The sequence below is a fragment of the Vigna angularis genome, chromosome 11 (genome assembly GCF_016808095.1).
Source record: "Vigna angularis cultivar LongXiaoDou No.4 chromosome 11, ASM1680809v1, whole genome shotgun sequence".
In the NCBI taxonomy this organism is placed as follows: domain Eukaryota; kingdom Viridiplantae; phylum Streptophyta; class Magnoliopsida; order Fabales; family Fabaceae; genus Vigna; species Vigna angularis.
In genome coordinates this window covers 677051-688765 of record NC_068980.1, presented here as the reverse complement: position 1 = coordinate 688765, position 11715 = coordinate 677051, and the positions used below count along the sequence as shown (strand labels likewise).

Genomic DNA, 11715 nt, shown 5'->3' with positions numbered 1-11715 from the left:
CATAATAAAAATTAGGGTTCAATAAGATCTTTTAAATCCCTCCTTATAAACTAACATGAACAATTTAATGTATTGGTTATTATTTACTTATTGTTACATGTTATTTATTACATTGTCATTATACATATATTTACAAAAATTTTAATTCTTTACAAATATCCTAATTTTCTTATTGATTTTGAGGATAGGAAAGTTCTTTTATAAGTCTCTCATCTCATTTTAACATTAAGCTAGATAACAAAAAGCTTTCAAAACCACGTTTAAGATCTTATAACCTGTTTACAAGTCCACACTCTAAATTCCGGTGAAATCATTTATAATATAAAAAAAATGACTATTTAAATGCTTAGTTATACAAATAATTTATTTCTTTTATAACTTTTTGCAACCGTATTTTCTAAATAATTCACACAAGTTATCTAAAAAATTCAATTTATTCACTTAAACATATTTTTTTCTACATGACTTATTTATAATAATAATAATAAAGTACAAAATTACATATTAAAACAGTGTTTTTAATGACTGATTCAAACCCGCTAATAAGTCAGATAGGATAGTTTGATTTTTAACGAGCCTTATTATTAATATTACTAGAGTTAATTTTATACCGTCGTAGAAATTATGTGGACTCACATGCACTTACAAATAGAAATTATGTCATCTGTATGTATTCAAGTTATGTCAACAAATACGTAGCATTCACGAATTATGTTTTACCAATCCTGCTCAGTTCTTTGAAAACACGTACAACAGCAAAAACACAAATTGTTCTAACGAAAATGGTGAGTTACTGGAATGTCGAACCAGTCTCAATACCATCATCAATGATGAAAAATAATGTCCTTTTTTGAAGAGAAAAAGTATAGTTTCCTTTGAGAAAACGGAATACTGACTCAACTTGATTTCTTTGACAGCATGCCCATTTTGGGGGATGTTCATTACACAAATAGTATATCAGTATCTACCAATTTGATTATGATTCATGAATAAATAACAAATAAAGTTCCTATTGGTCTGTAAGACTTTCCTTGATCAAAAGAAAAACAGCAACAAGCACAGGAGTTGAGATGATGATTAGAGCTAGCACAAGGTTGGGAGTAGTTATCTCAGGAAAAAGAGCGCTCCCATACTTGATCGCACCACCGCCTGCAAAAGAACCCGCCACCAGTTTTCCCACGTACACTAAATCCTCCTATTTCACATCAAGCAAGAAAGATAGTTAATTTAATCACTCCTGATAATCACACAAAAAAGGGTTTTTTTTTTTTTTTTTTAATTTACTTGAGAAGAAGAGGTGGAGCTCTGATCCTCCGTTTTGGGGTTAGAAGCGCGAGCAACAACGCGAGAAGAAAATCTGGTGAAGCCAATTTGCGTTGGGATTTGGAGGAACAAGGGCGTGTTTGTCTTGCTAACTCCGCGGCCGTTACATAAAAGCTTCCAACTCCAACCTATCCCTGAAACTGCCATGTCTGCTATCTTTTCCCTCACCACAAACAGCCATAACAAAACATAACTTAGAGGATTTCTTCCTGCACCACTTATTATTATATGTGAAATGACTCAGTTACCCTTTCTTACAAAATTTGCATCCTTATTTATATTATGATTTAAAATATAAATTTGTATTACATATTTTATTTCGAAATTAAATTATAAAATATATAATCTAAAATATAAATTTATAATACGAATTGTAAAATGTAAATGTGAATTTTCACTATGAAGGAAATATTAATATTCTGTATAGATATAATAGGAATTTTAAAAAGGATGAGGTGTAGGAAGAAAATATAAAGGTGTAGAAAGAAATTTCCCAAACAATAGTGGAAAGAGAAACGAGATATGGGCTACAAAATGAAGGCCGAATACAGCCCAGGCCCATTAGTGGTTATAGTTTGTTTTCTTCCTATAATGCCCCACTCGTTTTACCGGCGGTGGAAAAGAAAGTGTGTGAGAGACAGGGCAATATCTGAATCTGAAATCGTAAGCTTCGTGTTCTGTTGCGTTGAAACCCTAATCCGGAAATTGGACTGTTGAAGGGAAGAACAAGATGGTTCTGGCGGAGTTAGGGGGGAGCATTTCGCGTGCTCTCCAGCAGATGAGCAATGCGACGGTGATCGACGAGAAGGTGCTGAACGATTGCCTCAACGACATCACTCGCGCTCTTCTCCAATCCGATGTGCAATTCAAGCTTGTGCGCGACATGCAGACGAACATCAAGAACATTGTCAACCTCGACGATCTGGCTGCCGGGCACAACAAACGCAGGATCATTCAACAAGTACTTTTTCTTTCATCGTACTGGTTGATTAATTGATTAAGTAATTGGTGATGTGTTTCTTATTATTGCTTCAGCTAGTAACACTTGCTGGATTCTGTTTCTATTGGTAGGCTGTGTTTAACGAACTCTGCAAGATACTGGATCCTGGGAAGCCCTCTTTTACTCCCAAAAAGGGAAAAACAAGTGTTGTCATGTTTGTTGGTTTGCAAGGTCTGTTGCCAAATTTGAACTCTATCAGGCTTTTTCAGCTTCGATTACTTGTTTTGTTCTAAACAAAGGAACAAGAATAAGAGTATTATAATTTCAAATCAATTCAGGTTCTGGGAAAACCACAACCTGTACAAAATACGCATATTATCATCAGAAGAAAGGCTGGAAACCAGCTCTAGTATGTGCGGATACGTTCAGAGCTGGTGCATTTGATCAATTGAAGCAAAATGCCACCAAAGCTAAAATCCCTTTCTATGGAAGGTACTTGTTGTTTGTTAGTATTTATGTAGCTCTGATATGGTACTATTTACTTGTTGATGAAGAATTGATGTGGAGGATAGTCAAAATAAATTATAGATTAACTATTTTGTGGTTAGTTATGTTACGCTCTCCCTGATGAAAAAAAAAGTCATGGTTATGTAGATGTTAATGAGTGCAACTAAACTTCTATCTGTATATGGCCCGTGTCTTAGCTTATTGAAATCTTTATGTAAATTCTGAAACTACGGGGAATAATCTTCCAAGGGACCTGACTGGTTCTCTCTGGCATGCAATTTAAAGGCTTAGTTCTAGAAGAATGTTCTTTTGGAAGAATCTTCCTTTATACTAAATAATGGGTCCCAAGATCAGTGTTTGCTTATGTTCTTTTGGTAAATGTTAATTGAGGACAAGTTAGATCAATGATTATTGTTGAACAAAATCACCTTTAACAATTTTGAGTATGAGGTACAAGGACAAAGTAAATTGCTGACCCCTTAAAAATATGTGGGTAATTACAACTTACCACCATAGAGCAAACTTATCATCCCCAGAGGATATTTGTGTAGTGTTGTCTTATGATTTTACACTTTCCTGTATCTGTGTAACGTTGTCTTATGAGTTGTCTTATGAGTTGTCTTATGAATTGTCTTATGAATTCACACTCACTGTTTAGTCTTTTTCAAGTCATTGAAGGTTATCGAGGATTTGTTGTGCATAATATTATCTGTTTACAGAACCTTCTATATTAGTTGCATTTCCGTTGTCTTTGATTTCAATGTGTTGGTAATTATTTCAATGTTGTGCCTCCATTCTCTGCAGCTATATGGAATCTGATCCTGTAAAAATTGCAGTGGAAGGTGTGGAGAGATTCAAGGAAGAAAACTGTGATCTTATAATCGTTGATACCAGTGGGAGGCACAAGCAGGAAGCTGCTCTTTTTGAAGAAATGCGTCAAGTTTCAGAAGCAACGGTATTCCCTTTTTTCTGTGTTTGATATTTATTTCAAAAATCCATTAAATGCTAATATATTTTCTGTTGTTCAGAAACCAGATCTTGTTATATTTGTTATGGATAGCAGTATTGGTCAGGCTGCTTTTGATCAAGCCCAGGCGTTTAAACAGAGTGTTGCAGTTGGAGCTGTAATAGTTACCAAAATGGATGGCCATGCAAAAGGTGGTGGTGCTCTTAGTGCGTAAGTGTTATGAAGACAATTGTATAATATTTACCAGCAACTTTTGCCATTATGGACAAGTTAATTTAATAGCTAGTAATCTTATATGCAAATGAACTTTCTGTATAAATGAACAAATTTAAGCGTTATGAACACTTTATCTAAGTTAAAGCGTTACAAATATTCATAAATGCAAGTGTATTGCATTGCATATTTTCCAGTTTAAATTTCAACTACCCTAGTGATATAAAATATACATAACAGAAATTAAATTATATATCATCTAAAGGATTTGGAAAATTAATATTATAAATAGTTGTGTTTGTAGTTAAAGTGCGAATATGTATTGTCTGGTGGTCTGGAAACCTTACTCTTGTTGGTTTGGTTTTATATATGTGCAGTGTTGCAGCAACAAAGAGTCCTGTCATATTCATTGGAACTGGAGAACATATGGATGAATTTGAAGTTTTTGATGTTAAGCCATTTGTCAGTCGTCTATTAGGTGTGTATTTCTTTTTTCTTTTTCTTCTCATCTAATGCATTATTATTCATCAAGAACATGCAGTGGGTTTCTATAAATGTTTAATCTTTACTCTTGTCAAATGGCTTTTGAAATAGGGATGGGTGACTGGTCTGGGTTCATGGACAAAATTCAAGAAGTTGTGCCTATGGATCAACAACCCGAACTACTTCAAAAGCTGTCAGAAGGAAACTTCACCTTGAGGATTATGTATGAGCAGTTTCAGAACATACTTAAAATGGGTCCTATCAGCCAGGTTGTTACTCATTAATACATTTGATGAAAGAGACACTAACGAGTGTTTGCTTGGTCGTTCCTGTGTAATCAACTGATAATGGTTGCTATTTTATTTAATTTACTTCTCGGTTGATTTAGGTATTTTCTATGCTTCCCGGATTTAGTGCCGAATTAATGCCAAAGGGCCGTGAGAAAGAAAGCCAGGCAAAAATCAAGCGTTACATGACAATGATGGATTCAATGACAAACGAAGGCAGGCATTATGTTTTTACTGTCGTGATCAACTTTATATGCATGCATGATTTAGGTTCTCATTGGAATTACATACGCTCCGTGCTAACCACTAATTGCTGATTCGTTTCAGAGTTGGATAGTTCAAACCCAAAGCTCATGAATGAATCACGTATCATGCGGATAGCCCGAGGTGCAGGTCGTCAAATTAGGGAAGTGATGGAGATGATGGAAGAGTACAAACGTCTTGCAAAAATATGGAGCAAAATGAAAGGACTAAAAATACCGAAGAAAGGTGAAATGAGTGCCCTATCCCGAAATATGAATGCCCAGCACATGAGCAAAGTCCTCCCTCCGCAGATGCTGAAACAAATCGGTGGCATGGGCGGGTTACAAAACTTGATGAAGCAGATGGGATCTGCCAAAGACATGATGGGAATGGGAGGATTGTTTGGTGGTGGCGGTGATTAGTTGAGTCGATTGCCTTGTGAGCTGACAATCATTGCCTACCATAGTCAGACATTTTAGTTCTTTTCAACTAGACTTAGTTGATCATGTTATGCAGTTCAATCAGCGTTGGATGTCTCATCTGCATATTTGCAACTGTTCTTGTAAAATTATATTATTTCCCCTGTGTATATTATTTATTTAGTTTACAGAGCAATCATTAAAAAAAGAAGCTATGTTGCTTTCTTTATATTGATCGAGTTGTATTCGTAGATTATAATTGATTGATAGATGTGCTACCATGCAGAGCATTTATTTTCTTATTCACTAAATGTGATGAAAAGATACAGGTGCAAAAAATTATAGGCCACAACTAACATGAGTAACTCAGTAATCGACACTGTGTAGGATTGACATACTATTTTTCTAAGAACTTGCTTAAAACAGTTTTTTGTAAATGGATTTCTTCCCCTTCCTCTTCAGAATTGACATTTGCATTTAGAGCACATCGAATAACCGAATTGACTTGTTTCCTTAAACTGGCATTGTCTACAAACATATGTGCCAGCATCTTCCTCAATTCATCATAAGTTTTCACAATACAGTCGGTAGTTGTATCACGGGTCTCTTCCACAGCAACAACAGCATCCTCTACATCTTGTGCTAAGAGCTGTGCCTGTTCCCCATATTTGCAAACATCATGTAGCCAAAAAGTGAGTATAGAGGGGGGAGAAGGCTATGTAGGGCAGGACAAAATGCAGTACACAAAGAATAAACCTAATGATAATTGCTAACGACTCTCGTGAAAAGAGATGCCAATGGAGTGCAATGTCGAATGATGTTGCTACCATACAAGTTAGAGAAGGGGGAGGTAGAATAATTTTCAAGAGTGTGACAGATTATAGATTTTAAACGCAATTACCTAAAATGACGATCACTTACAGAAGCATAATGCATTAACGCATAGCATAAAAACCAGAACAGGAGTAAATATCAAATGACAAAATTGTTGCCCAAGGTGCTTATCATACCTCTGCAAGCAAGAGACCAATCCGATTATCTGATGTAGCCAATAAATCTAGAGCATCAGATGGCGAAGTGTCTATATTTAGCTTATCTTCCTCCTCAACAAGGAAATTTACACTGCACTCGCGAAGCCTGTTCTGAAGGATTGCACACTCATGCAGCAACTTTGTATTAGCATTATGTGAATTTTCCATTCTTTGCTTTTCCTTCTGGAGAATTCTCTGAATAAGAGTAAAAGCAATACCATGAAAACAATTGGATCCCAACATATTTGAAACGCTTTTTCATTAAAAAAGATAAGAAATAAAGAATTTCATTTTTTTTTTGTGGAAAAAATGAAAATAATCTGGAAGGAACTAGTCAAAATTGATTATTAAATGCGTCTATTCACCCCCTTCCTAGTCTAAATGTATATAAAAAAAAATCATTCAGTACTAATTGCAACGTAAAAAATCAGAAAAGACTATACCTCCAAATCCAACTTCTCCTTGATCAATTCACCGAGTTGCTGCTTCAGATCTAACTCACCACTTCGAAGGGATTTTACCTCCTTGATTAGAACCTTCATATCTGTCTTTGATTTCATCTCAAAATCATCATGATGTTTCAGCAAGTTCTTAAGTTGTTCTCTAACTACATCTAGTTCTTGCTGCAACATTTGCTTCTCCTGAATGACAGAAGCTTTTGTAGATTCTGCTAGCAGCCTTTCATCCTAAAACAGTAAACTTTTCACTAAAAGCCCACCACAAAATGCAATGACGAGAGATGCTGACTAAAGTAAACTATCACAATATACCTCTTCTAACTTCAATTTCATTTCTGTCTCCATGCATTTCCTCCGAAGTTCCTCTATATCCCACTGCATTTGTGTAAACCTTTCCTTTTCAGCTAAAACAGCTTGCTGCATGTTTTCTTGGCAGTTAAGTCTAGTTGTTTCAAGTTCAACTTCCAAATCTTTGACCTACAAGTCAAATGATTGTCATTTTTCCATCACTGAGCGAACTTGTTCCAAAATAACTAATAATCTCTACTCATTACCAGTCAGATTTATTAAAAAAAATACAATAAACATAAATTTACCAGAACACTCTCCTGAGCTGGAGAAAGATATAACCTAATTAATTTTATTAAATGCAAATACGTTCCTTTAACACAATTAGCACGCAAAAAGAAGATAATTTCAAAATAAAAAAATCCAATGCTTAATTTTCAGATCTACAAAAATTCATTTATCCAATGCAGAGAAAATATAATATGATGCCTTTAATTTTAATACTATCATTATTCCCAATTTCATTATCCAATGTTAGATCTACGGAGAAAAATGAATGGGAACTATTAAGAAACTTGACAACATTATTAATTGATTTGTTGTTAAATTCAACAGATACTTTTATATTTTTTGATAGAAAGTTAAATTTGACAGTAACTGAAACAAAGATAATGGAAATCATGGACTTCTATGATTGAAAAACCGCTAACATACATTTTGAACTTCCTAAAATCCTGTGGACGATACTTACCGCTGATGTACTCATTCGTACATAAAGTCTTCCCAAACCTCATCTAATTATGCAAAGAATAAACTTATTCTTCAGACTTCAAATATAAAACAAAAGATTAACATAAGTGATTCATGTTATTCATTTGCTTACTGCTGCACAATATTAGAGGTTTGATCCATAAGGACCAACATGGAAGATAATTTGGTTGGTAATGGCAGTTTGATGAGTTGATGTACAGTACTGGCAAAGAGGAGTATTGAGTGTTAGACAGACTGTAAACTACAAAGATCAGTCATGAAATTCTGATTTTCTAATGGCAATGTGCTGAATATGAACCATAAGCACATCAATAAATCTATGGATCGCATTGATTCAAGCATTTAATTAAAGAGATGGGAAACAACATTATTCTGCGATAGAAAAACGTCATACAAATGGAAAAAGATTTGTCCTGAACACATTCGATGAAATAATAAAAGTATGTCACGAACAAAAATCTCTATTTCAAAATTCAGTAACAAAAGAAAACTCTCAAGCATATGTTGCGTACCTTTGTTACAAGATATTGTCTTGCAGCCATTTCTTGATTCAATCTTGCTATAAGATCTTCAACATCTGCTTTTGCAGTCACTAGTCTCTGTTTCTGGGTATTAAGAATTTTGCTTAATTTGTGCCGCTCATCCAACGGAAAAGTCAACAATAAGTCCAAGTTTCTGGACGCTTCATCATGGCTCTCGATGAGGTCGTGTGCAACATCCTGAACCAAAGTGGTCGTAGTTGTTTCAGTATTCTTTAAAGAATTTAAGTCATTTCCAATGCTTTCCAATGAGGGGTTCTTAATATGAACATTCAAGTTGCGTGTAAACACAGTTCCATCCAGGTTGAGAGCTATAGCATCTTTGCCTCTACTGTTTTCCTTATTAACAAAGTCTTTGCCATATGTGGCATGATCAACAGCTGTTTCACTTTGATTAATTAACCCATGCTCTGATGTTAAATTATCCATGATTTGATCAGAATGCTTATCGCTTTCATGCTGTGGTGATCCCAGCTCAGAAAGTTTATCATTGCCCAAAACAGATGCAGCAGATGAACCATGAGCTGTTACAGAACCAGGAGAGTTATCCTGGAACATTTGTGCAGGTGTAGTTCTATTAGCAGAGGTTTCATCCAGATGCTCGTTGACTTCATGGAAGGCTGCAATATATCAGCAGCAAAAGGGTATGAAATGGTTGTGGAACATCATGATGGACCGTTTATTATAATCTTTCAAGAAATGAAAAGATGCCTACAAATCTGAACATAAAATGACAAAACGTTACTATGTTTAGGTTTATGAAAGAAAAAAAGACACACATGATCTAGCAGCAGCTTCTAGCTCAAGGAATATTGCCACCGAGGCACTTCTTGATACATTAATGTCGGATAGCAACTTCTCGATCCAATTTGCTAGTGAGCTCCGTCGCTGAAATTCGAAAATTTATGAGTATAAAACTACACAGAACTAAGTCATTTGTCAAATAGACAAACATTACAATGATACTAAACTAAGCTATATACCTACCTCTTCCAAAAGAGCGTGGCTTTTAATTCTGAGCATCTTTTTGGGTGGAAGTGGAGGCAGATTTTTCATAGCAAATTCCTTTTTCAGCTGCCAAAAAATAATATTGAAATTCTTCTACTCAACTGAAGGAAATAGCAAAAAAAAAAAAAAAAGAGTGAAGCCTTGAAAACACACATACTTCGGAAAAAAGACTGACGAAGTCGCTAAATCTGCGTAATATCAATCGAGTGGTGGTGATTGCTTCGGGGGATTGTATACCAACTTGAACCCTAAAAAACTGCATACAAAAAACCTAAGTAAGTTAATAAAATAAAATAAAATAAACGTTAGAGAGAAAGTGCTTATAGGAATAATATAGATACTAACAACGACGGGATCAGAGGGTGGCGGTTGGGGAACGGTAACCCACGAGGGAAGCGTGACGCAGAAACTCCAACCGGTGGGAGGATGACGTGGCCAAACAGTGTTTCGACCCGCCCATTCGTGCGGCGGAGGGCTCCAATCCATACCCAGGGGGAGCGGGGAGGTTCCGTCGTGGTGATGGGCCACAACGGCATTGTTGAGACTACGCTGAGCGTCGTCGTTTCGAAAGAGATCATCGTCGTAAGTGTAGGGATTGTGATTGTAACTGAAATTTGGGTCGAAAACGGGTACGTCTGGACCCAACCAATGCATCCTCTGCTTTGTTCTTGCTGCAACTTCAACTCGAGACTCTTCACCCAACCATGGAAGCTTCAAAGCGTTATTACAAATATATATTTATTACCTAATTTCTTCAAGAGGTTATTAAACTTACTACTAAATTTATTTAATACATATTCTTAAGTTAAAGCTAGTTATAATCCTTTGGGTGGTATCGTAATTTTCTACCTAGCATGCTTCTATATTGGGGTTGCTGATACATTTATCCTAATGGAAAATTAAAAACAAATTACAACTTGTTCATACAGAATAAACATAAAAATATATTATTATACACAGAGTTTAAAGTTTAATATTAATATAGAGATTTGTTATAAAACAATATTAAGTATCTTAATTTAAATATCATTTAAAATAATTTTATTGATGTCTCCAATCTACTATATTTGGAATTAAAACAAATAAAAAATTATTTAAGTAAATAAAAGTTCATATTATTATAAAATTGACATTTATATTTAGAGCATTATGCATTACAGTATATAATTATCATTGATTGAAGTATTTATATTTATTGATGTAAAATTCAAATACAACACTTTACTTATCTTCCAAACCTCCTCACATTAAATATAATTGAATGGGACATCATGTTTAATAAATATGTTTTCATATATGACAAAATAAATAAGTTTGTTGACACGAGGATGGTTTAACTGTGTTTATTATTTTGTAATTTCTTTATCTGAATAACTATGTCAATATTGGGATGGTAAAAAAGTTTGCACTAGCGGATATTCGCGGATAAAATCTGCGACAAATAGTTGGTATTTGCGGGTTATAGGTAACTAGTTTTTAATACCCGCTTATAAATGGGTCGGGTACGTGTATTAGACTATCCGTACCCGCACATATATGCTACCCAAAAAATAAATAAAAAAATTAAGCAGGTATCCGTGCGGATAGCGGGTCGGATAGCGAATGAATTTTTTTTTGTCGGGTTGAGTTGTGTGTAGACACTATCTGTGCTCCGACCCGACCCATTGTCATCCCTAATTAATATGTTTTTTTTTATATATTAAATTATCTGTTTTTAAATGTTATTATAAAATATCTTATTTTACAATAGACATTGAAATTACATTTTTATGATTTTAAAACGTTATAATTTTACATCTTTATAACTTTAATATTTTACAATTTTCTATTTTTCTAATTTTTCAATTTTTTATATTTTTATTTTGTAATTTATAATTCTATAATTCTATCAGCTGAATTGAAGGAAAAAAAATGTGTTTTTTATATTTTTATACAGGATTAATTATATTTTTATTCTTTCCTAATTGTATTAACTTTTCTTTTAAGTTTAAATATTCCTTTAGTTTTTATCTAAAATTTTGTTTTGATTGAATCTATATTTGAAAAATGTATGGATAGAGTTTTTGTCGTCTAATTCTATTGAACTTTTTTTAAGTTTAAATACTTATTTAGTTTTTATTTTTGTTATCTACTTTTTTATCTCTAATCAAAATACATTTTTAATTATTGAAAAAAAAATCATTTAATCATATGAAATTTTATAACTTTAATTAAATTAAGTTATCAATTAAAATTGAA

The 11715-nt window shown here is 34.0% G+C and overlaps 3 protein-coding genes across 3 annotated transcripts; 1 reads left to right on the top strand and 2 right to left on the bottom strand.

Annotated features, from left to right (window-relative positions):
* Positions 1-892: 892 nt before the first annotated feature.
* On the bottom strand, positions 893-1505 carry LOC108333668 (uncharacterized). Its single transcript, XM_017569143.2, has 2 exons — positions 1285-1505; positions 893-1195 (listed from the first exon to the last, which is right to left on the bottom strand). Exons 1-2 carry the CDS (start codon positions 1468-1470, stop codon positions 1010-1012), a joined length of 372 nt encoding a protein of 123 aa, XP_017424632.1. The 5' UTR covers positions 1471-1505; the 3' UTR covers positions 893-1009.
* A 423-nt stretch (positions 1506-1928) lies between these two features.
* LOC108334002 (signal recognition particle 54 kDa protein 2-like) lies at positions 1929-5611 on the top strand. Its single transcript, XM_017569557.2, has 9 exons — positions 1929-2284; positions 2395-2494; positions 2602-2755; positions 3575-3725; positions 3799-3947; positions 4328-4428; positions 4545-4702; positions 4822-4936; positions 5048-5611. Exons 1-9 carry the CDS (start codon positions 2054-2056, stop codon positions 5383-5385), a joined length of 1497 nt encoding a protein of 498 aa, XP_017425046.1. The 5' UTR covers positions 1929-2053; the 3' UTR covers positions 5386-5611.
* Positions 5612-5655: 44 nt separating this feature from the next.
* Positions 5656-10210, bottom strand: LOC108334001 (PX domain-containing protein EREX). The gene is made up of 9 exons (XM_017569556.2): positions 9823-10210; positions 9635-9733; positions 9457-9543; positions 9249-9357; positions 8443-9089; positions 7184-7348; positions 6857-7099; positions 6393-6608; positions 5656-6037 (listed from the first exon to the last, which is right to left on the bottom strand). The coding sequence occupies exons 1-9, from the start codon at positions 10129-10131 to the stop codon at positions 5780-5782; spliced, it is 2133 nt and encodes a 710-aa protein (XP_017425045.1). The 5' UTR covers positions 10132-10210; the 3' UTR covers positions 5656-5779.
* Positions 10211-11715: the final 1505 nt, after the last annotated feature.

What these genes read in the sequence shown, in the direction of transcription:
- LOC108333668 (XM_017569143.2), bottom strand. Translation starts at nt 1,470, where the DNA reads ATGGCAGTTTCAGGGATAGGTTGGAGTTGGAAGCTTTTATGTAACGGC. An exon ending in GCTCCACCTCTTCTTCTCAA is followed by an intron (nt 1,196 to 1,284) that starts GTAAATTAAAAA and finishes GATGTGAAATAG; the next exon opens with GAGGATTTAGTGTACGTGGG.
- LOC108334002 (XM_017569557.2), top strand. Translation starts at nt 2,054, where the DNA reads ATGGTTCTGGCGGAGTTAGGGGGGAGCATTTCGCGTGCTCTCCAGCAG. An exon ending in GTCAAGTTTCAGAAGCAACG is followed by an intron (nt 3,726 to 3,798) that starts GTATTCCCTTTT and finishes TCTGTTGTTCAG; the next exon opens with AAACCAGATCTTGTTATATT. An exon ending in GGATTCAATGACAAACGAAG is followed by an intron (nt 4,937 to 5,047) that starts GCAGGCATTATG and finishes GATTCGTTTCAG; the next exon opens with AGTTGGATAGTTCAAACCCA.
- LOC108334001 (XM_017569556.2), bottom strand. Translation starts at nt 10,131, where the DNA reads ATGCATTGGTTGGGTCCAGACGTACCCGTTTTCGACCCAAATTTCAGT. An exon ending in GACAATATCTTGTAACAAAG is followed by an intron (nt 7,349 to 8,442) that starts GTACGCAACATA and finishes TTTGACTTGTAG; the next exon opens with GTCAAAGATTTGGAAGTTGA. An exon ending in AGGAGAAGTTGGATTTGGAG is followed by an intron (nt 6,609 to 6,856) that starts GTATAGTCTTTT and finishes ACTCTTATTCAG; the next exon opens with AGAATTCTCCAGAAGGAAAA.